At 39.3% G+C, this 26,496-nt stretch overlaps 1 protein-coding gene across 1 annotated transcript in view; it reads left to right on the top strand.

The window, feature by feature from the left end:
* The window catches only part of LOC137649547 (degenerin-like protein asic-1), a 198,291-nt gene that overhangs the window by 76,649 nt on the left and 95,146 nt on the right, over window positions 1-26,496 (top strand). Inside the window, exons 13-14 of the mRNA XM_068382534.1 lie at window positions 8,919-9,002; window positions 11,043-11,175. Coding sequence (XP_068238635.1) covers window positions 8,919-9,002; window positions 11,043-11,175 — 217 coding nt within the window. The remainder of the gene's footprint in view (window positions 1-8,918; window positions 9,003-11,042; window positions 11,176-26,496) is intronic.

Below are 26,496 nucleotides of genomic sequence, written 5' to 3'. Positions count from 1 at the left end.
CTTTCGCTATGCAGGTGTTTTATCTTCATCTCAAAACTTGAACTCGTTTTGGATAGATTTAATTATGGTGACAAGGAGAGTATGGACTCTCTTTCACTTTTAAATGGCCGACCCTTCCCTTAGACGGAAGTGTGTTTAGGTTTTTAGTAATTTTGCTTAACACGTTATAGATCTATATATTTTATATCTCTCCGCCTTTATTAGGCCTCTTCGATTAACTTTCCATTTATTATAAACATATAAAAATAAATTTTTATGTTTTGTTTATATGCGACCTTTCCTGATAGTAGGCGGTCCTAACTTGGAACCGAAGTTAATCAACGTTGAGCCCGTTATATCGTATTTAGCCTTTAAAGAATTTAAAACTTTTTAAATTTAATGTTTTATGAAAGAATTTCTTTGATAGTCTTCGTACTGTTTTCAAAGATGAACTAACGTTTAGTTTTTTAGACTACGCAGTTGTTGACGTTCAGGACGTTCAACATGCGCTCTATCGTTACGATAGAGAGAGAGTGTATCACGGTTTCACTTTGCAGTAAGAGTAAATCGATTCTGACGTTTTGTTCATTCTTTCTTAGCTTAAATGTTTTAAATTCTAAATTAAAGGAACTTTTTATTTGGAAAACCTTTCAGTTTTTTCCTTTAGTCAAATAACATGTTTTTTTTTGACGATATATAATTGGGCTCTTCTCTTAGGTGCGAAATCAAGAGAGAAAGAGAGAGAGAGATAGAGACGGAGGGAGAGAGAGGAGAGAAAACGTTCCGTTCAAGCGGGTAACGTTGTTCTCGTGTTACTCTCGTCCCTAGTCTCTGTACGGGGAGGAAGGTAAAACGTTTTTAGTTTTTTATTCTCGTCCCCAGGCTATGTGCGGTGAGAGATTGTAAACGTAGTTTATTTGAACTAGTGTTTAGTCTCTTTCCCAGCCACTGAATTTTTTATCTTTATATATGTTTTCTGTTTTTTGCTAGTATTAATGAGCTGCATTATACGACTGATTTCGCAATTACTACCTTTTAATGAAGGGTAGAATTGCGTGTTTCAGGTAGAAATCAGTAAAAGTTTCGATTTCAGTGAAATAAGTGCAAAACAGAAAATCGATAAAGTGATATGCGCAAAGTGTTACAGTGTTGCGTCCGAGGGTTCGTCTGTTCGTGCCTGTCGTTCACCTAGTCCGGGACCTCTTGCAAGCTCCCAAGCCCAGGGGAGAAGTAATGTCGAACGACTTATGGGTTCGAGAGGCCTTGATCAACGAACAGACGTTTTTCCCTCCGTGGTTTCGGGCGTATTTACCCAAGATCGCCCCACCCACACAAAGACGAGAGAGCCCATTTATTTCTCGTCTGCGGAAGAGGTTTCTCGTAAGAAACCATGGACCAAGGTCTCGCGGCTTATTAAGCGCAAGTCGGTCCCTTCCGCGCAAGTCCAACGGCCCAGTTGTAGCCACTGGGTCAGTTCGGACTCGCTGCAGTCTTCCGACGACTGCTCACCTCCTAAGAGAGGCAAAGCGGTACCGCATCAGGCAGTCACACTGTCTGTTGCCGCACCTGCTCTTGTAGACCCTAAGTGGTCTTTGCTGCAGACCATGCAGTCTCAGTTAACGTCATTGATGCAGGACTTTCGTGCGGAGAAGGTTGACACCAACCTCTAGCCTACAACCAACCACGGTTGTGCGTCCTGTGGACGCTGAGGCGACCTTCTGCCGCACTCCAGCTGAGAGAGTCCCGCCACCCATGCGTTCCAGTGTACCCTGCCAGCCGCATGTTGACGTTCAGCGACGCACGGAACCTTCCGTTGACGTTCGCGAGGTACAACAACAGTCTAAGTTGTTTTGTTTTGACGCGGTGCGTCAACCTCCGCATTCTAGAGTTGTTTTGACTGCTCAGTCTAGACAGTCAAAGCAGTCTCGAGTGGACACTGTACGTCCTCATGCACCTGTTGTGGTTGACAGTTCAGTTGTTGACAGTTCACAGACTGTCAAGCAGTTACATGACGTTGCCTTCTGGTCTGCTACTAATGCTCCAGTGAGAGACTCACTGAGGTAACCTAGCTTTTATCGGACAAGGTTCCTGTAGATGAGGAAGTTGCTGTTCTCCCTCCTACTGATATTGCCTTGAGGACTCTGTCAGATGGAGAGGAGCCTTAAGCTGCTTAGCCTCCTATGGACTTTAATTAAATCATGATGATTTTTTTAAGGATCTTCGTCCGGATCTTGTAACTGCTGCTCCTCGTTCGCCTAACGTCAGAACTTACACTAGGCCTAGCTACTTCGAAGCCGTTGTTTTTAAGCTAGTGCTCTCTCGCTCTCCTAGAGAGCGTTACGTTGGCTAGGCGACTGGTTTTTGCACCAGGAGGAGTTTTTAGGGATACAGCCTTTGATTTCCCTTCTTTTAAACTGGCTTATAGAGCGAGAGTCTGATATGACACGAGAGAAGTTCTCGGCTTGGGAGTTCATGCCTCTGCCCAGATAGACTTCTCAATTCTGGTAGACTCGCCCTGGCGCCTAGCCAGGAGACGCTCCAAGTTGTTTACAGGTCAACTTCTCAGCTTTTGTCAAGCCTTTGAAGTTTTGCTGTACTATTATGTCACACATAACAAGGCTTTCAGGGATGGTAAACGGTTCCGCCTCAGTCGCTAACCCCGTCTGTTGCCACACCTGCTCCCGTAGACCCTAAATGGGCTTTGCTGCAAGCCATGCAGTCCAAGCTTGCGTCCTTGATAGAGGACTTAAATGCGGAGAAGAACCTTCTGGCCAACAACCTTCCAACCGGTCGGTTGTGCGCCCTGTTGACGCTGAGGTAACCTACTCGCGTCTGCCAGTTGAGGTGGTTCCTCCTTCTGGCCAACAACCTTCCAACCGGTCGGTTGTGCGCCCTGTTGACGCTGAGGTAACCTACTCGCGTCTGCCAGTTGAGGTGGTTCCTCCTTCTGGCCAACAACCTTCCAACCGGTCGGTTGTGCGCCCTGTTGACGCTGAGGTAACCTACTCGCGTCTGCCAGTTGAGGTGGTTCCTCCACCGATGCGACCCAGTGTGGGTTGCCAGTCGCACGTTGACATTAAGCGACGCTCGGAGGTGGTTGTTGACGTTCAGGACGTTCAACAACCAGCAGAGGTGACTTGTTGTGACACAGTGCGTCAACCTCAGCAACCCGGTAGGGTGTTGACTGCACAACCCAGACGGTCTAGACAGTTTCGGGTTGACGCTGTACTTCCTCGCGCACCCATGGTTGTTGACAGTTCACAGACTGTGCAGCAGTTCCATGATATTGCGTCCGGCTCCGTCACGCATCCACCAGTGCGACCGGATTCAGCGAGTCAGACGTTGCACACTCCGTTGCCGTTTCCTCATCAGTTTCGGATGAGGAACCCTCTGATGAGGACGTTGCTGAACAAGACGATCAGCCCCCAGCCCTGCTATCCATCCAGAAGATGCTGAAGAAGGAACGCTGCTCAGTCAGGATGTGGATGAGTCTGGTAGGGACACTGTCATCCGTGGATCAATTTGTGTCACTAGGAAGACTACACCTCCGTCCTCTTCTATACCATCTAGCTTTTCACTGGAAAAAGGACAAGACGCTAGAAGCGGTCTCGATCCCGGTTTCCGGAAAGATAAAGTCTTGTCTGACTTGGTGAAAGGACTATATCAACCTTAGAGAGGGTCTTCCCCTGACTGTTCAGACTCCCAACCACGTTCTCTTCTCGGACGCATCGGACGTAGGCTGGGGTGCGACATTAGACGGTCGGGAATGCTCGGGATTATGGAGCTCGAGTCAAAGGACAATGCATTTCAACTGCAAGGAGCTACTGGCAGTACGTCTGACCTGGAAAAGCTTCAGGTCTCTCCTTCAAGGCAAAGTGGTGGAGGTGAACTCGGACAACACCACGGCTTTGGCGTACATCTCCAAGCAAGGAGGGACCTACTCTCTGACGTTGTACGAGATCGCAAGGGACCTCCTCACCTGGTCAAAAGGTCTAGACATATCACTAGTAACGAGGTTCATCCAAGGCAACTTGAATGTCATGGCAGATTGTCTCAGTCGGAAGGGACAAATAATTCCAACAGAATGGACCCTCCACAAGGATGTATGCAAGAGACTTTGGGCCACCTGGGGCCAGCCAACCATAGATCTCTTCGCAACCTCGATGACCAAGAGGCTCCCAATACTTTGCTCACCAATCCCGGACCCAGCAGCAGTTCATATAGATGCCTTTCTACTAGATTGGTCACATCTAGATCTATATGCATTCCCTCCGTTCAAGATTGTCAACAAGGTACTGCAGAAGTTCGCCTCTCACGAAGGGACAAGGTTAACGCTAGTTGCTTCCCTCTGGCCCGCGAGAGAATGGTTCACCGAGGTACTTCGATGGCTAGTAGACGTTCCCAGAACACTTCCCCTAAGGGTGGACCTTCTACGTCAGCCACGCGTAAAGAAGGTACACCAAGGCCTCCACGCTCTTCGTCTGACTGCCTTCAGACTATCGGAAGACTCTCGAGAGCTAGAGGTTTTTCGAAGGAGGCAGCCTGAGCGATTGCTAGAGCAAGGAGAACATCCACCCTTAGAGTCTACCAATCGAAGTGGGAAATCTTCCGAAACTGGTGCAAGTCAGTATCCGTATCCTCGACCAGTACCTCTGTAACTCAAATAGCTGACTTCCTCTTATATCTGAGGAAAGAACGATCTCTTTCAGCTCCCACTATCAAGGGTTACAGAAGCATGTTGGCATCAGTCTTCAGTCACAGAGGCTTAGATCTTTCCAACAATAAAGATCTACAGGACCTCCTTAAGTCTTTTGAGACCACGAAGGAGCGTCGTTTGGTTACACCTGGTTGGAATTTAGACGTGGTACTAAGATTCCTTATGTCAGACAGGTTCGAACCGCTATAATCAGCCTCCCTGAAAGATCTCACCTTAAAGACACTTTTCCTGGTATGCTTAGCCACAGCTAAAAGAGTCAGTGAGATTCATGCCTTCAGCAAGAACATCGGATTCTCATCCGAAACGGCTACATGTTCTACAACTTGGCTTTCTAGCCAAAAACGAGCTGCCTTCTCGGCCTTGGCCAATATCGTTCGATATTCCAAACTTATCGTATGGTTGGAAATGAACTAGAAAGAGTCTTATGTCCTGTAAGAGCTCTTAAGTTCTATTTAAAACGAACTAAACCTTTACGAGGCCCGTCTGAAGCTTTATGGTGTTCAGTTAAGAAACCATCTTTGCCTATGTCAAAGAATGCTTTATCCTATTTTATCAGACTGTTAATACGAGAAGCTCATTCCCATCTGAATGAGGAGGACCAAGCTTTGCTGAAGGTAAGGACACACGAAGTTAGAGCTGTCGCAACTTCCGTGGCCTTTAAACAAAATAGATCTCTACAAAGTATAATCGACGCAACCTATTGGAAAAGCAAGTCAGTGTTCGCGTCTTTTTATCTTAAGAATGTCCAGTCTCTTTACGAGAACTGCTACACTCTGGGACCATTCGTAGCAACGAGTGCAGTAGTGGGTGAGGGCTCAACCACTACAATTCCCTAATTCCATAACCTTTTTAATCTTTCTCTTGAAATGTTTTATTATTGTTTTTGGGTTGTCCGGAAGGCTAAGAAGCCTTTCGCATCCTACTTGATTTGGCGGGTGGTCAAAGTCATTTCTTGAGAAGCGCCTAGATTAGAGGTTTTGATGAGGTCCTGTTGTATGGGTTGCAACCCTTGATACTTCAGATCCTAGGGGTCGCTCAGCATCCTAAGAGGATCGCGAGGCTCCGTAAGGAAGACGTACTTAAAAAGGCAGAGTAATTGTTCAAGTCGACTTCCTTACCAGGTACTTATTTATTTTATGTTTGTTATTTTGAATAACTGCTAAAATGAAATACAAAATACTTAGCTCATAATAATGTAAACAAGTAATGCTGGTCTCTACCCACCCCCCTGGGTGTGAATCAGCTTATATAATCACCGGCTAAGTTTAATATTGAAAAATGTTATTTTTATTAATAAAATAAATTTTTGAATATACTTACCCGGTGATTATATATTAAAGGACCCTCCCTTCCTCCCCAATAGAGACCCAGTGGACCGAGGAGAAAACTGGTTCTGTGTTTACATTGAGTACTGAGTACCTGCTCGACAGATGGCGCTGTTGATGTACACCCCCTACCTGCATAGCGATCGCTGGCGTATTTTGAACGTAGAGTTTTTCTGTCGGGCAGCAGAGCTGCAGCTTATATAATCACCGGGTAAGTATATTCAAAATTTTATTTTATTAATAAAAATAACATATTTACTTCATCCTTATGTTAGAGAGATGTTGAAATTGTCTTTTCCTCTTTAGAATGATGAAATTCTTGCTGAAACTGTAAAAAAGACACAAAACTGTGTGAAAGTTGGGTCAAACTCAAACGTGTGTTCTCTATGAGGTTTCTGATAGGACTGAAGGCGGAAAGGTATAATTACCGTGTAATACTTTGTCCTGTGACTCATGAAATCTATACAGATGCCATTGCTCACAATATGTTTTATATTAAAATGTAATAATTATCAAAATTTACAATAAGAGAAGAAATACCCTACTGCATTTTATTGTAGGGAACAATGTTTTTCGTTTATTGAGTTACTTTCACTAATTACCCTGTAAATATGAAAATCAAGAGGAATATTGACAAAATATTTTGTTTATGCATTCTCCATTGCCATACGAAGCTCAGTGAATTTTTTCAAGATTTTGTGTTTTTCGTCTTATACCCCCATATATTGGGATACCCCCTGGGCCCCTTAAGATATTTCTCAGCAATAGGGTTACATAAGGTTTGAAAAGGAGATAATTCTTCCCTTTCAAGGTTTTCCTCTGTTTTTCCTTTGCTTTATCTTCTTGTATTGCAGGTTGAACTCTTTCACAGGTTGAACTTAATCCAAGTGAAAATCCTCTTCTTTCTAACTTTGCTTACCACCTAATGTGAAGGCTGCTGCACATGCAAACAAATGACTTGTTTTGGCAGTACCTGTACTAGCGCCTACATTTACCCTGCTAGAGGTAACCTGTGATGAGCTAGCAGCCGAGCTTGTAAACAAATGTTGTGACTGTCATCTATGATGAAAACAATCAACTTCAGTTGAAATTTTGTTTATCCTGTCAAGATTTAAGGGAATCATATGATATGCCACACCATCCCCATAAGTAATATGAGGTTTCTTGGGTGCGCTTACTTGAGCGAGTGGAGGAGTATAAGGATCAGACTAAGTATTAGATTACAATCTAGGTATCTTATAGAGCAGCTAGGATTGCGGCTTGTGAGGGTTAGCAGTAGAAGGGTCTGAAGTAGTTGAAGAATTTGAGGCCCTGTGAGAGGATCTCAAATCTGTACTTTGCAGCAACAAGGAACACTATGAACACTAAACTCATCTTGGGGATGGAATTAGGTCAGGTTTTACAAAAAACCTAGTAGGACCAGAATTACTGCTCTTAAGAGAGGATTCATAGGATTTCTGAACTTTAACGAAGGAAGCTAGTGATTTCAAGAACTTATAGAGCTCATCATTATTGAAAGTGGCTGATTATGTGAATCATCTGAAGGTGTAGGCACACCATTATTGTCATCATCCCTGCTATGGTCAACTAACCTGAAGTAACAGCAAGTATCCTTTTCGCTTTGAACTGTTTACTTGATCGGCAACCACTTAAACCTACTTTTCCAAGAGAGGTTCTGTGAGGAAAATGTATTCTTCACAATGGTGTTTTAAATTACATTATTGCCCCTGACATGATACTCAAAGGGAATGTGAATCATGGTCTCCTAGAAACAATTCCTGTGTACACTCCACACAGTGATTGCTAACAAAATTGGGGGAAGATATAGTGATACACAGTAACAAGCAAGCAATTATGAGAGGTCTGATCATAGCCAACACAACTGAGAAATTAAAGAGAGAAAGACACTGGCACAGCAGTAACCACTTACTACTAGAATGTTCCTTCCTTTACTAACTGCATGTATTTATTGAATGGAAGGAAAATTGATTTTTGTTTATTTTATGTTATGGGTAAATGTTGATTAAACCAAGGTTCTTGAGAAGAAGCAATATGAACATTAGGGAAGCTTCATAGAAATAATTGATTTAACACTATGAATAGAAGAGTTGACAGAAAACGTTTGATTCTAATGATGACTAAAGGGCTATGAGTATGATTTTGTCATACTCTACTTTTATATAGGGAAATACTGATGAGAAATTTTGGCCCTTATGGTTAAGTATGGCAAATTCTTAATTTTACTCCTCCAGTAAATAAGGACAATTCATCATTTCACTGGTGTACATAAGTTATGAATATTTTTAGGAATTTCAGACACTTTTGCCGAAGAGGATAGCATTTATTAGGCGTCTTTATGATATATGAGATGAATATCAGCTGTAGTTCATTTACTTTTAATGGAACAGAATGAGTGTTCCTTTAAGATATTTATCTATTCCCTTGGTTATTTCTACCTGGCTATCCAAAATTTTCAACTTTTGTTCCTGTTTTTTACCCTTCAGAATTTACCCTTAGATCTAATAATGTGCCCCTTGAAGTTTTGATACCTTGGGCTGGTTATAAAATTTATGAATTGTGATAATGAAAATATTACGCTTATAAGATTTTCTAAAATTTTCATTCCACTCATTGGAATTATTAAAACTTTGTTGATGTTAGATTTATGAATACGTACTGAAGAATATTTTACATTTTTTTCTTACTCATTATTTAAGATTTTTATCATACCATATTTTGTATTTTCTTGGGTGTGGCTGGAATGTTTAGAGTTTTAACATCATCTACTATTCCTATTCATTGTACAGTATTTAATGAATTTTGCAAAGATTGTAGCCAATATAAGGTTGCCTTACTTAAGTGGCATCAAAAATTAATGTAAAGTATTTGATTTTTAGAAAAAGATACTGAGAGTGGGACAACCATATGGAAAGTGTGAAGACAAGACTAGCTCCGAAATCTTTAAAGAATACTCTGCAGTGGTAAGTAATATTTATATTTAGTGTTAATGGGTGTGTTGATAAATGATACTTTTTGGACTAATATTTAACATATTAGTTTGACGGTGTTGATTGACCATTGTAGGTCACAGTTCTTATCCTTTAATGATTAAATACATCCAGTGCAAATACGGATGCCTGAAATGGGGCTTGAAGCATTTAACTAGTAATTAAAGGTTGGCAGATTTAAGAGTGGTGGGTACTGCCCATTCACATGATATGAGCTACTCTTTTCATTCAGCCATAGCAGTGTGAGGAAATATATTGGTTATGCTTTGATCAACTTCTTAAGTTTGATCAATTTGTCAAGTGTTTAGTGTTTTTTTATTTGTTTGGTTTTAGAGTATTCTTCTACTGCTGTCCTATAAGCAATGGAATTGTATAAGAATGAAGTATGGTTAGGCTTATTATTTCTACTTATAAGCACTTGTTATTGTGTGTTTCCCTAGTCTATCATATCTCTAGATTTTTTTCTTTGATTTAGACTTATATCATATATCCGGTGATGGTTAGTTTGAGATTGTTTTAATTGCAATAGAATAAAACTTGCCAATTTTTCACAGTTATATTGAAAATTATGTTAAACGTACTTAAATAAATAAAGTTACTGAATTATGCATAACATAAATTAAAATTCCATTGAACAAAGTAGGAAAAATTGAGCAAGAATACAGCACAAGACAGCAATCCATAATCTGTGAGTGACAAATCACTTTACCAGGAATTGTGAGAAAAAGGAATTAGACTAAAATTAAAATAATTGAAAGGTGTAAATTGAAATTAGATGGAAATGTGTTTGAATTTTTAAAACTACCAAAGGAAAGCTAATGATATTCTCTCGCTGATGTTTGCAATCCTAAAACAAGTAAAATAATGAGGATAGTTATTACCTACCACTGGGTCAGGTGGTCATGTGTGAACTGATGCTCTTGGCTACTCTGCTGTTGCAGATTATATTTTAAAGATATTAGAATACAGAATACTAATATCTGGGGGCAGAAATAAAACACAGAATCCAAGAAGGGTGGAAGAATTGGAAAAAAAGTGAGTGGAGTACTATGCGACAGGGAAATAGGGGTTAAGTTGAAAGGTAAAGTACATAAGACAGTTGTGAGACCGGCAATGATGTATGGAGCGGAGATGTGGGCAATAAAGAAGACAGAAGAGAAGAAGATGGATGTGGCAGAGATGAGAATGTTGAGATGGATGTGTGGGGTGACAAGAAGAGATAAGGTATGGAATGAGGTAATTAGGGGTACCACAGGAGTAAGAAAACTATCAGATAAGATCCAAGAAAGTAGACTGAGGTGGTATGGTCATGTCATGAGAAGAGGTGAACAGTATATTCGAAGGAGAGTGATGGAAATGGAGGAACGAGAAGGAGAGGGAGACCATAGAAGAAGAAGAAAAGACAGAAGTGTGGGACAGAGGTAGATGGAGAACACTGGCCAGAAACATCGACCCCACATAAAAGTGGGAAAAGATGCAGACAAAGAAGGAGGACCTTTGAACATCAAATTAGTTCTCTACGTGATATATGAATTGGCAGACGGCTCTCTCTCTCTCTCTCTCTCTCTCTCTCTCTCTCTCTCTCTCTCTCTCTCTCTCTCTCTCTCTCTCTCTCTCTCTCTCTCTCTCTCTTTTTTTTTTTTAAGAAATCAACTACATGGTATAGTGGCTGTCTTTCAGTTATGAAAATTTCGACATTTTTTCTTGTTTATATTTCTTTGGAATTGGTAATCCTCATCATTCATGGAGTTGGGTATATAGCTCTATGGGGTTAAGAATTGACCTTTATTGGACGTTGGGTTGTTTATTCCATAATAATTTTCCCATGATTGCTATTTAAATTTGGATGCTTTGTATGAGCACTGAAAGAATAAAAAAAATACTTTTTAGGAAAGGCATTGTATTGTATTTCAGAGATTGTGTATAAGGGACATAACTAATAATATTGAGAGCTTTAAGCAATACATTTCTTATCTATAAATTGTTACAGTATCCTGTTTTTTTTTATCTCAGACTTGCAGGAAGGTGTGTTTGGAAAGAGAGTTCTGGAACACATGTGGTTGTTTTTCAGGACAGAGTCCTGTGTACAATGACAAATATCACGAGAAGCCTTCACGTCAGTGCTCACCCTTTAATGTTACTCAAAGTATGTACTGCACTGTGTACTGTACTATAATTTACTTTACTTTAATCAGACTAATATTCCATGATTTTATTTAATTTAATTTTTGCCATTCCTAAGTCATTAACTTGTCTTGATATTGTTACTAATTATGTATCATAATTATGTAAAGATAAGTTGTTCCGTAACCGAAATATAAACCACGCTATTTACATCGGGTTTACTTTCGGCGTAGCTGAAGTTGACGAGCCATTAGATTTTAATGAGGGTTTACTACCCCGCGCTAGTTAGCAGGGGTAGGGGGAAGGGTAGCTTGCTACCCCTCCCCCCTCACACACCGGTGAAATGTCCCACTTCATTTTTGGCTCGGACGATGGACAGACGTGCCTGTCTTCGTCCTCGCTTGGCAGCCATTATTTGTTTTGTCTTTACTTAATCACTTACTTTTCTTATACTCAATATATATGTAAAAAAAATTTTCGTGTTTATGTATATATTTGAGTATAGAAATCAGTAAGTTTCCTTTTCAGAGTTCGTGCTTGTGTGTGTAGTGTACGATATCTCCGTGAAGCCCTCGGCAGTTAGGCCACCACGGTGTAATTTCATGGGTCGCGATCGAGTTTGAGATTTTTGCGCCACAGGGCCGGACCTGCGGATTTTCCACTGAAAATATGAGAAGAGTTAAATTCCTCCTATAGCCCTTATAATTACACCAAACTTTGTAAACGTGCACAAACACATTAAATACCTCTAAAGTGACTCCCTGAATGAATTCAGGACATAGATTGACATATTGAAATTTTTGGGATTTTTGTGTCACAGGGCCGGACCTGCGGATTTTCCACTGAAAATATGGGAAGAGTTAAATTCCTCCTATAGCCCTTATAATTACACCAAACCTTGTAAACGTGCACAAACACATTAAATACCTCTAAAGTGACTCCCTGAATGAATTTAGGACATAGATTGACATATTGAAATTTTTGGGATTTTTGCGCCACAGGGCCGGACCTGCGGATTTTCCACTGAAAATATGGGAAGAGTTAAATTCCTCCTATAGCCCTTATAATTACACCAAACTTTGTAAACGTGCACAAACACATTAAATACCTCTAAAGTGACTCCCTGAATGAATTCAGGACATAGATTGACATATTGAAATTTTTGGGATTTTTGCGCCACAGGGCCGGACCTGCGGATTTTCCTCTGAAAATATGGGAAGAGTTAAATTCCTCCTATAGCCCTTATAATTACACCAAACTTTGTAAACGTGCACAAACACATTAAATACCTCTAAAGTGACTCCCTGAATGAATTCAGGACATAGATTGACATATTGAAATTTTTGGGATTTTTGCGCCACAAGGCCGGACCTGCGGATTTTCCACTGAAAATATGGGAAGAGTTAAATTCCTATAGCCCTTATAATTACACCAAACTTTGTAAACGTGCACAAACACATTAAATACCTCTAAAGTGACTCCCTGAATGAATTTAGGACATAGATTGACATATTGAAATTTTGGGGATTTTTGCGCCACAGGGCCGGACCTGCGGATTTTCCACTGAAAATATGGGAAGAGTTAAATTCCTCCTATAGCCCTTATAATTACACCAAACTTTGTAAACGTGCACAAACACATTAAATACCTCTAAAGTGACTCCCTGAATGAATTCAGGACATAGATTGACATATTGAAATTTTTGGGATTTTTGCGCCACAGGGCCGGACCTGCGGATTTTCCTCTGAAAATATGGGAAGAGTTAAATTCCTCCTATAGCCCTTATAATTACACCAAACTTTGTAAACGTGCACAAACACATTAAATACCTCTAAAGTGACTCCCTGAATGAATTCAGGACATAGATTGATATATTGAAAATTTTGGGATTTTTGCGCCACAGGGCCGGACCTGCGGATTTTCCACTGAAAATATGGGAAGAGTTAAATTCCTCCTATAGCCCTTATAATTACACCAAACTTTGTAAACGTGCACAAACACATTAAATACCTCTAAAGTGACTCCCTGAATGAATTCAGGACATAGATTGACATATTGAAATTTTTGGGATTTTTGTGTCACAGGGCCGGACCTGCGGATTTTCCACTGAAAATATGGGAAGAGTTAAATTCCTCCTATAGCCCTTATAATTACACCAAACTTTGTAAACGTGCACAAACACATTAAATACCTCTAAAGTGACTCCCTGAATGAATTCAGGACATAGATTGACATATTGAAATTTTTGGGATTTTTGCGCCACAGGGCCGGACCTGCGGATTTTCCTCTGAAAATATGGGAAGAGTTAAATTCCTCGTATAGCCCTTATAATTACACCAAACTTTGTAAACGTGCACAAACACATTAAATACCTCTAAAGTGACTCCCTGAATGAATTCAGGACATAGATTGACATATTGAAATTTTTGGGATTTTTGCGCCACAGGGCCGGACCTGCGGATTTTCCACTGAAAATATGGGAAGAGTTAAATTCCTCCTATAGCCCTTATAATTACACCAAACTTTGTAAACGTGCACAAACACATTAAATACCTCTAAAGTGACTCCCTGAATGAATTTAGGACATAGATTGACATATTGAAATTTTTGGGATTTTTGTGTCACAGGGCCGGACCTGCGGATTTTCCACTGAAAATTACACCACTGAAAATTACACCAAACTTTGTAAACGTGCACAAACACATTAAATACCTCTAAAGTGACTCCCTGAATGAATTCAGGACATAGATTGACATATTGAAATTTTTGGGATTTTTGTGTCACATGGCCGGACCTGCGGATTTTCCACTGAAAATATGGGAAGAGTTAAATTCCTCCTATAGCCCTTATAATTACACCAAACTTTGTAAACGTGCACAAACACATTAAATACCTCTAAAGTGACTCCCTGAATGAATTCAGGACATAGATTGACATATTGAAATTTTTGGGATTTTTGCGCCACAGGGCCGGACCTGCGGATTTTCCTCTGAAAATATGGGAAGAGTTAAATTCCTCCTATAGCCCTTATAATTACACCAAACTTTGTAAACGTGCACAAACACATTAAATACCTCTAAAGTGACTCCCTGAATGAATTCAGGACATAGATTGATATATTGAAAATTTTGGGATTTTTGCGCCACAGGGCCGGACCTGCGGATTTTCCACTGAAAATATGGGAAGAGTTAAATTCCTCCTATAGCCCTTATAATTACACCAAACTTTGTAAACGTGCACAAACACATTAAATACCTCTAAAGTGACTCCCTGAATGAATTTAGGACATAGATTGACATATTGAAATTTTTGGGATTTTTGCGCCACAGGGCCGGGACCTGCGGATTTTCCACTGAAAATATGGGAAGAGTTAAATTCCTCCTATAGCCCTTATAATTACACCAAACTTTGTAAACGTGCACAAACACATTAAATACCTCTAAAGTGACTCCCTGAATGAATTTGGGACATAGATTGACATATTGAAATTTTTGGGATTTTTGTGTCACAGGGCCGGACCTGCGGATTTTCCACTGAAAATATGAGAAGAGTTAAATTCCTCCTATAGCCCTTATAATTACACCAAACTTTGTAAACGTGCACAAACACATTAAATACCTCTAAAGTGACTCCCTGAATGAATTCAGGACATAGATTGACATATTGAAATTTTTGGGATTTTTGTGTCACATGGCCGGACCTGCGGATTTTCCACTGAAAATATGAGAAGAGTTAAATTCCTCCTATAGCCCTTATAATTACACCAAACTTTGTAAACGTGCACAAACACATTAAATACCTCTAAAGTGACTCCCTGAATGAATTCAGGACATAGATTGACATATTGAAATTTTTGGGATTTTTGTGTCACAGGGCCGGGACCTGCGGATTTTCCACTGAAAATATGGGAAGAGTTAAATTCCTCCTATAGCCCTTATAATTACACCAAACTTTGTAAACGTGCACAAACACATTAAATACCTCTAAAGTGACTCCCTGAATGAATTTAGGACATAGATTGACATATTGAAATTTTTGGGATTTTTGTGTCACAGGGCCGGACCTGCGGATTTTCCACTGAAAATATGGGAAGAGTTAAATTCCTCCTATAGCCCTTATAATTACACCAAACTTTGTAAACGTGCACAAACACATTAAATACCTCTAAAGTGACTCCCTGAATGAATTTAGGACATAGATTGACATATTGAAATTTTTGGGATTTTTGCGCCACAGGGCCGGACCTGCGGATTTTCCACTGAAAATATGGGAAGAGTTAAATTCCTCCTTTAGCCCTTATAATTACACCAAACTTTGTAAACGTGCACAAACACATTAAATACCTCTAAAGTGACTCCCTGAATGAATTTAGGACATAGATTGACATATTGAAATTTTTGGGATTTTTGTGTCACAGGGCCGGACCTGCGGATTTTCCACTGAAAATATGAGAAGAGTTAAATTCCTCCTATAGCCCTTATAATTACACCAAACTTTGTAAACGTGCACAAACACATTAAATACCTCTAAAGTGACTCCCTGAATGAATTCAGGACATAGATTGACATATTGAAATTTTTGGGATTTTTGTGTCACATGGCCGGACCTGCGGATTTTCCACTGAAAATATGAGAAGAGTTAAATTCCTCCTATAGCCTTTATAATTACACCAAACTTTGTAAACGTGCACAAACACATTAAATACCTCTAAAGTGACTCCCTGAATGAATTCAGGACATAGATTGACATATTGAAATTTTTGGGATTTTTGTGTCACAGGGCCGGACCTGCGGATTTTCCACTGAAAATATGGGAAGAGTTAAATTCCTCCTATAGCCCTTATAATTACACCAAACTTTGTAAACGTGCACAAACACATTAAATACCTCTAAAGTGACTCCCTGAATGAATTCAGGACATAGATTGACATATTGAAATTTTTGGGATTTTTGCGCCACAGGGCCGGACCTGCGGATTTTCCTCTGAAAATATGGGAAGAGTTAAATTCCTCCTATAGCCCTTATAATTACACCAAACTTTGTAAACGTGCACAAACACATTAAATACCTCTAAAGTGACTCCCTGAATGAATTCAGGACATAGATTGACATATTGAAATTTTTGGGATTTTTGCGCCACAGGGCCGGACCTGCGGATTTTCCACTGAAAATATGGGAAGAGTTAAATTCCTCCTATAGCCCTTATAATTACACCAAACTTTGTAAACGTGCACAAACACATTAAATACCTCTAAAGTGACTCCCTGAATGAATTCAGGACATAGATTGACATATTGAAATTTTTGGGATTTTTGCGCCACAGGGCCGGACCTGCGGATTTTCCTCTGAAAATATGGGAAGCGTATTCCTCCTATAGCCCTTATAATTACACCAAACTTTGTAAACGTGCACAAACACATTAAATACCTCTAAAGTGACTCCCTGAATGAATTCAGGACATAGATTGACATATTGAAAATTTTGGGATTTTTGCGCCACAGGGCCGGACCTGCGGATTTTCCTCTGAAAATATGGGAAGAGTTAAATTCCTCCTATAGCCCTTATAATTACACCAAACTTTGTAAACGTGCACAAACACATTAAATACCTCTAAAGTGACTCCCTGAATGAATTCAGGACATAGATTGACATATTGAAATTTTTGGGATTTTTGCGCCACAGGGCCGGACCTGCGGATTTTCCACTGAAAATATGGGAAGAGTTAAATTCCTCCTATAGCCCTTATAATTACACCAAACTTTGTAAACGTGCACAAACACATTAAATACCTCTAAAGTGACTCCCTGAATGAATTCAGGACATATATTGACATATTGAAATTTTTGGGATTTTTGCGCCACAGGGCCGGACCTGCGGATTTTCCACTGAAAATATGGGAAGAGTTAAATTCCTCCTATAGCCCTTATAATTACACCAAACTTTGTAAACGTGCACAAACACATTAAATACCTCTAAAGTGACTCCCTGAATGAATTTAGGACATAGATTGACATATTGAAATTTTTGGGATTTTTGCGCCACAGGGCCGGACCTGCGGATTTTCCACTGAAAATATGGGAAGAGTTAAATTCCTCCTATAGCCCTTATAATTACACCAAACTTTGTAAACGTGCACAAACACATTAAATACCTCTAAAGTGACTCCCTGAATGAATTTAGGACATAGATTGACATATTGAAATTTTTGGGATTTTTGCGCCACAGGGCCGGACCTGCGGATTTTCCACTAAAAATATGGGAAGAGTTAAATTCCTCCTATAGCCCTTATAATTACACCAAACTTTGTAAACGTGCACAAACACATTAAATACCTCTAAAGTGACTCCCTGAATGAATTTAGGACATAGATTGACATATTGAAATTTTTGGGATTTTTGTGTCACAGGGCCGGACCTGCGGATTTTCCACTGAAAATATGAGAAGAGTTAAATTCCTCCTATAGCCCTTATAATTACACCAAACTTTGTAAACGTGCACAAACACATTAAATACCTCTAAAGTGACTCCCTGAATGAATTCAGGACATAGATTGACATATTGAAATTTTTGGGATTTTTGTGTCACAGGGCCGGACCTGCGGATTTTCCACTGAAAATATGGGAAGAGTTAAATTCCTCCTATAGCCCTTATAATTACACCAAACTTTGTAAACGTGCACAAACACAATAAATACCTCTAAAGTGACTCCCTGAATCAATTCAGGACATAGATTGACATATTGAAATTTTTGGGATTTTTGCGCCACAGGGCCGGACCTGCGGATTTTCCACTGAAAATATGGGAAGAGTTAAATTCCTCCTATAGCCCTTATAATTACACCAAACTTTGTAAACGTGCACAAACACATTAAATACCTCTAAAGTGACTCCCTGAATGAATTCAGGACATAGATTGACATATTGAAATTTTTGGGATTTTTGTGTCACAGGGCCGGACCTGCGGATTTTCCACTGAAAATATGGGAAGAGTTAAATTCCTCCTATAGCCCTTATAATTACACCAAACTTTGTAAACGTGCACAAACACATTAAATACCTCTAAAGTGACTCCCTGAATGAATTCAGGACATAGATTGACATATTGAAATTTTTGGGATTTTTGCGCCACAGGGCCGGACCTGCGGATTTTCCTCTGAAAATATGGGAAGAGTTAAATTCCTCGTATAGCCCTTATAATTACACCAAACTTTGTAAACGTGCACAAACACATTAAATACCTCTAAAGTGACTCCCTGAATGAATTCAGGACATAGATTGACATATTGAAATTTTTGGGATTTTTGCGCCACAGGGCCGGACCTGCGGATTTTCCACTGAAAATATGGGAAGAGTTAAATTCCTCCTATAGCCCTTATAATTACACCAAACTTTGTAAACGTGCACAAACACATTAAATACCTCTAAAGTGACTCCCTGAATGAATTTAGGACATAGATTGACATATTGAAATTTTTGGGATTTTTGTGTCACAGGGCCGGACCTGCGGATTTTCCACTGAAAATTACACCACTGAAAATTACACCAAACTTTGTAAACGTGCACAAACACATTAAATACCTCTAAAGTGACTCCCTGAATGAATTCAGGACATAGATTGACATATTGAAATTTTTGGGATTTTTGTGTCACATGGCCGGACCTGCGGATTTTCCACTGAAAATATGGGAAGAGTTAAATTCCTCCTATAGCCCTTATAATTACACCAAACTTTGTAAACGTGCACAAACACATTAAATACCTCTAAAGTGACTCCCTGAATGAATTCAGGACATAGATTGACATATTGAAATTTTTGGGATTTTTGCGCCACAGGGCCGGACCTGCGGATTTTCCTCTGAAAATATGGGAAGAGTTAAATTCCTCCTATAGCCCTTATAATTACACCAAACTTTGTAAACGTGCACAAACACATTAAATACCTCTAAAGTGACTCCCTGAATGAATTCAGGACATAGATTGATATATTGAAAATTTTGGGATTTTTGCGCCACAGGGCCGGACCTGCGGATTTTCCACTGAAAATATGGGAAGAGTTAAATTCCTCCTATAGCCCTTATAATTACACCAAACTTTGTAAACGTGCACAAACACATTAAATACCTCTAAAGTGACTCCCTGAATGAATTTAGGACATAGATTGACATATTGAAATTTTTGGGATTTTTGCGCCACAGGGCCGGGACCTGCGGATTTTCCACTGAAAATATGGGAAGAGTTAAATTCCTCCTATAGCCCTTATAATTACACCAAACTTTGTAAACGTGCACAAACACATTAAATACCTCTAAAGTGACTCCCTGAATGAATTTGGGACATAGATTGACATATTGAAATTTTTGGGATTTTTGTGTCACAGGGCCGGACCTGCGGATTTTCCACTGAAAATATGAGAAGAGTTAAATTCCTCCTATAGCCCTTATAATTACACCAAACTTTGTAAACGTGCACAAACACATTAAATACCTCTAAAGTGACTCCCTGAATGAATTCAGGACATAGATTGACATATTGAAATTTTTGGGATTTTTGTGTCACATGGCCGGACCTGCGGATTTTCCACTGAAAATATGAGAAGAGTTAAATTCCTCCTATAGCCCTTATAATTACACCAAACTTTGTAAACGTGCACAAACACATTAAATACCTCTAAAGTGACTCCCTGAATGAATTCAGGACATAGATTGACATATTGAAATTTTTGGGATTTTTGTGTCACAGGGCCGGGACCTGCGGATTTTCCACTGAAAATATGGGAAGAGTTAAATTCCTCCTATAGCCCTTATAATTACACCAAACTTTGTACACGTGCACAAACACATTAAATACCTCTAAAGTGACTCCCTGAATGAATTTAGGACATAGATTGACATATTGAAATTTTTGGGATTTTTGTGTCACAGGGCCGGACCTGCGGATTTTCCACTGAAAATATGGGAAGAGTTAAATTCCTCCTATAGCCCTTATAATTACACCAAACTTTGTAAACGTGCACAAACACATTAAATACCTCTAAAGTGACTCCCTGAATGAATTTAGGACATAGATTGACATATTGAAATTTTTGGGATTTTTGCGCCACAGGGCCGGACCTGCGGATTTTCCACTGAAAATATGGGAAGAGTTAAATTCCTCCTTTAGCCCTTATAATTACACCAAACTTTGTAAACGTGCACAAACACATTAAATACCTCTAAAGTGACTCCCTGAATGAATTTAGGACATAGATTGACATATTGAAATTTTTGGGATTTTTGTGTCACAGGGCCGGACCTGCGGATTTTCCACTGAAAATATGAGAAGAGTTAAATTCCTCCTATAGCCCTTATAATTACACCAAACTTTGTAAACGTGCACAAACACATTAAATACCTCTAAAGTGACTCCCTGAATGAATTCAGGACATAGATTGACATATTGAAATTTTTGGGATTTTTGTGTCACATGGCCGGACCTGCGGATTTTCCACTGAAAATATGAGAAGAGTTAAATTCCTCCTATAGCCTTTATAATTACACCAAACTTTGTAAACGTGCACAAACACATTAAATACCTCTAAAGTGACTCCCTGAATGAATTCAGGACATAGATTGACATATTGAAATTTTTGGGATTTTTGTGTCACAGGGCCGGACCTGCGGATTTTCCACTGAAAATATGGGAAGAGTTAAATTCCTCCTATAGCCCTTATAATTACACCAAACTTTGTAAACGTGCACAAACACATTAAATACCTCTAAAGTGACTCCCTGAATGAATTCAGGACATAGATTGACATATTGAAATTTTTGGGATTTTTGCGCCACAGGGCCGGACCTGCGGATTTTCCTCTGAAAATATGGGAAGAGTTAAATTCCTCCTATAGCCCTTATAATTACACCAAACTTTGTAAACGTGCACAAACACATTAAATACCTCTAAAGTGACTCCCTGAATGAATTCAGGACATAGATTGACATATTGAAATTTTTGGGATTTTTGCGCCACAGGGCCGGACCTGCGGATTTTCCACTGAAAATATGGGAAGAGTTAAATTCCTCCTATAGCCCTTATAATTACACCAAACTTTGTAAACGTGCACAAACACATTAAATACCTCTAAAGTGACTCCCTGAATGAATTCAGGACATAGATTGACATATTGAAATTTTTGGGATTTTTGCGCCACAGGGCCGGACCTGCGGATTTTCCTCTGAAAATATGGGAAGCGTATTCCTCCTATAGCCCTTATAATTACACCAAACTTTGTAAACGTGCACAAACACATTAAATACCTCTAAAGTGACTCCCTGAATGAATTCAGGACATAGATTGACATATTGAAAATTTTGGGATTTTTGCGCCACAGGGCCGGACCTGCGGATTTTCCTCTGAAAATATGGGAAGAGTTAAATTCCTCCTATAGCCCTTATAATTACACCAAACTTTGTAAACGTGCACAAACACATTAAATACCTCTAAAGTGACTCCCTGAATGAATTCAGGACATAGATTGACATATTGAAATTTTTGGGATTTTTGCGCCACAGGGCCGGACCTGCGGATTTTCCACTGAAAATATGGGAAGAGTTAAATTCCTCCTATAGCCCTTATAATTACACCAAACTTTGTAAACGTGCACAAACACATTAAATACCTCTAAAGTGACTCCCTGAATGAATTCAGGACATATATTGACATATTGAAATTTTTGGGATTTTTGCGCCACAGGGCCGGACCTGCGGATTTTCCACTGAAAATATGGGAAGAGTTAAATTCCTCCTATAGCCCTTATAATTACACCAAACTTTGTAAACGTGCACAAACACATTAAATACCTCTAAAGTGACTCCCTGAATGAATTTAGGACATAGATTGACATATTGAAATTTTTGGGATTTTTGCGCCACAGGGCCGGACCTGCGGATTTTCCACTGAAAATATGGGAAGAGTTAAATTCCTCCTATAGCCCTTATAATTACACCAAACTTTGTAAACGTGCACAAACACATTAAATACCTCTAAAGTGACTCCCTGAATGAATTTAGGACATAGATTGACATATTGAAATTTTTGGGATTTTTGCGCCACAGGGCCGGACCTGCGGATTTTCCACTAAAAATATGGGAAGAGTTAAATTCCTCCTATAGCCCTTATAATTACACCAAACTTTGTAAACGTGCACAAACACATTAAATACCTCTAAAGTGACTCCCTGAATGAATTTAGGACATAGATTGACATATTGAAATTTTTGGGATTTTTGTGTCACAGGGCCGGACCTGCGGATTTTCCACTGAAAATATGAGAAGAGTTAAATTCCTCCTATAGCCCTTATAATTACACCAAACTTTGTAAACGTGCACAAACACATTAAATACCTCTAAAGTGACTCCCTGAATGAATTCAGGACATAGATTGACATATTGAAATTTTTGGGATTTTTGTGTCACAGGGCCGGACCTGCGGATTTTCCACTGAAAATATGGGAAGAGTTAAATTCCTCCTATAGCCCTTATAATTACACCAAACTTTGTAAACGTGCACAAACACAATAAATACCTCTAAAGTGACTCCCTGAATCAATTCAGGACATAGATTGACATATTGAAATTTTTGGGATTTTTGCGCCACAGGGCCGGACCTGCGGATTTTCCACTGAAAATATGGGAAGAGTTAAATTCCTCCTATAGCCCTTATAATTACACCAAACTTTGTAAACGTGCACAAACACATTAAATACCTCTAAAGTGACTCCCTGAATGAATTCAGGACATAGATTGACATATTGAAATTTTTGGGATTTTTGCGTCACATGGCCGGACCTGCGGATTTTCTACTGAAAATATGAGAAGAGTTAAATTCCTCCTATAGCCCTTATAATTACACCAAACTTTGTAAACGTGCACAAACACATTAAATACCTCTAAAGTGACTCCCTGAATGAATTTAGGACATAGATTGACATATTGAAATTTTTGGGATTTTTGTGTCACAGGGCCGGACCTGCGGATTTTCCACTGAAAATATTAGAAGAGTTAAATTCCTCCTATAGCCCTTATAATTACACCAAACTTTGTAAACGTGCACAAACACATTAAATACCTCTAAAGTGACTCCCTGAATGAATTCAGGACATAGATTGACATATTGAAATTCTTGGGATTTTTGTGTCACAGGGCCGGACCTGCGGATTTTCCACTGAAAATATGGGAAGAGTTAAATTCCTCCTATAGCCCTTATAATTACACCAAACTTTGTAAACGTGCACAAACACATTAAATACCTCTAAAGTGACTCCCTGAATGAATTCAGGACATAGATTGACATATTAAAATTTTTGGGATTTTTGTGTCACAGGGCCGGACCTGCGGATTTTCCACTGAAAATATGGGAAGAGTTAAATTCCTCCTATAGCCCTTATAATTACACCAAACTTTGTAAACGTGCACAAACACATTAAATACCTCTAAAGTGACTCCCTGAATCAATTCAGGACATAGATTTACATATTGAAATTTTTGGGATTTTTGCGCCACAGGGCCGGACCTGCGGATTTTCCACTGAAAATATGGGAAGAGTTAAATTCCTCCTATAGCCCTTATAATTACACCAAACTTTGTAAACGTGCACAAACACATTAAATACCTCTAAAGTGACTCCCTGAATGAATTCAGGACATAGATTGACATATTGAAATTTTTGGGATTTTTGCGCCACAGGGCCGGACCTGCGGATTTTCCACTGAAAATATAGGAAGAGTTAAATTCCTCCTATAGCCCTTATAATTACACCAAACTTTGTAAACGTGCACAAACACATTAAATACCTCTAAAGTGACTCCCTGAATGAATTCAGGACATAGATTGACATATTGAAATTTTTGGGATTTTTGCGCCACAGGGCCGGACCTGCGGATTTTCCACTGAAAATATGGGAAGAGTTAAATTCCTCCTATAGCCCTTATAATTACACCAAACTTTGTAAACGTGCACAAACACATTAAATACCTCTAAAGTGACTCCCTGAATGAATTTAGGACATAGATTGACATATTGAAATTTTTGGGATTTTTGCGCCACAGGGCCGGACCTGCGAATTTTCCACTGAAAATATGGGAAGAGTTAAATTCCTCCTATAGCCCTTATAATTACACCAAACTTTGTAAACGTGCACAAACACATTAAATACCTCTAAAGTGACTCCCTGAATGAATTTAGGACATAGATTGACATATTGAAATTTTTGGGATTTTTGCGCCACAGGGCCGGACCTGCGGATTTTCCACTAAAAATATGGGAAGAGTTAAATTCCTCCTATAGCCCTTATAATTACACCAAACTTTGTAAACGTGCACAAACACATTAAATACCTCTAAAGTGACTCCCTGAATGAATTTAGGACATAGATTGACATATTGAAATTTTTGGGATTTTTGTGTCACAGGGCCGGACCTGCGGATTTTCCACTGAAAATATGGGAAGAGTTAAATTCCTCCTATAGCCCTTATAATTACACCAAACTTTGTAAACGTGCACAAACACATTAAATACCTCTAAGTGACCTCCCTGAATGAATTTAGGACATAGATTGACATATTGAAATTTTTGGGATTTTTGCGTCACATGGCCGGACCTGCGGATTTTCTACTGAAAATATGAGAAGAGTTAAATTTCTCCTATAGCCCTTATAATTACACCAAACTTTGTAAACGTGCTCAAACACATTAAATACCTCTAAAGTGACTCCCTGAATCAATTCAGGACATAGATTTACATATTGAAATTTTGGGATTTTTGCGCCACAGGGCCCGGACCTGCGGATTTTCCACTGAAAATATGGGAAGAGTTAAATTCCACCTATAGCCCTTATAATTACACCAAACTTTGTAAACGTGCACAAACACAATAAATACCTCTAAAGTGACTCCCTGAATGAATTCAGGACATAGATTGACATATTGAAATTTTTGGGATTTTTGTGTCACAGGGCCGGACCTGCGGATTTTTCCTCTGAAAATATGGGAAGAGTTAAATTCCTCCTATAGCCCTTATAATTACACCAAACTTTGTAACGTGCACAAACACATTAAATACCTCTAAAGTGACTCCCTGAATGAATTTAGGACATAGATTGACATATTGAAATTTTTGGGATTTTTGCGTCACATGGCCGGACCTGCGGATTTTCTACTGAAAATATGAGAAGAGTTAAATTCCTCCTATAGCCCTTATAATTACACCCAAACTTTGTAAACGTGCACAAACACATTAAATACCTCTAAAGTGACTCCCTGAATGAATTCAGGACATAGATTGACATATTGAAATTCTTGGGATTTTTGTGTCACAGGGCCGGACCTGCGGATTTTCCACTGAAAATATGGGAAGAGTTAAATTCCTCCTATAGCCCTTATAATTACACCAAACTTTGTAAACGTGCACAAAACACATTAAATACCTCTAAAGTGACTCCCTGAATGAATTCAGGACATAGATTGGACATATTGAAATTTTTGGGATTTTTGCGCCACAGGGCCGGACCTGCGGATTTTCCACTGAAAATATGGGAAGAGTTAAATTCCTCCTATAGCCCTTATAATTACACCAAACTTTGTAAACGTGCACAAACACATTAAATACCTCTAAAGTGACTCCCTGAATGAATTCAGGACATAGATTGACATATTGAAATTTTTGGGATTTTTGCGCCACAGGGCCGGACCTGCGGATTTTCCTCTGAAAATATGGGAAAGCGTTAAATTCCTCCTATAGCCCTTATAATTACACCAAACTTTGTAAACGTGCACAAACACATTAAATACCTCTAAAGTGACTCCCTGAATGAATTCAGGACATAGATTGACATATTGAAATTTTTGGGATTTTTGCGCCACAGGGCCGGACCTGCGGATTTTCCTCTGAAAATATGGGAAGAGTTAAATTCCCTCCTATAGCCCTTATAATTACACCAAACTTTGTAAAACGTGCACAAACACATTAAATACCTCTAAAGTGACTCTCTGAATGAATTCAGGACATAGATTGACATATTGAAATATTAGGGATTTTTGTGTCACAGGGCCGGACCTGCGGATTTTCCACTGAAAATATGGGAAGAGTTAAATTCTTCCTATAGCCCCTTATAATTACACCAAACTTTGTAAACGTGCACAAACACATTAAATACCTCTAAAGTGACTCCCTGAATGAATTCAGGGACATAGATTGACATATTGAAATTTTTGGGATTTTTGCGCCACAGGGCCGGACCTGCGGATTTTCCTCTGAAAATATGGGAAGAGTTAAATTCCTCCTATAGCCCTTATAATTACACCAAACTTTGTAA

Source organism: Palaemon carinicauda, chromosome 11 (genome assembly GCF_036898095.1).
Source record: "Palaemon carinicauda isolate YSFRI2023 chromosome 11, ASM3689809v2, whole genome shotgun sequence".
In the NCBI taxonomy this organism is placed as follows: domain Eukaryota; kingdom Metazoa; phylum Arthropoda; class Malacostraca; order Decapoda; family Palaemonidae; genus Palaemon; species Palaemon carinicauda.
This window is presented reverse-complemented; position numbering and strand designations above follow the sequence as displayed.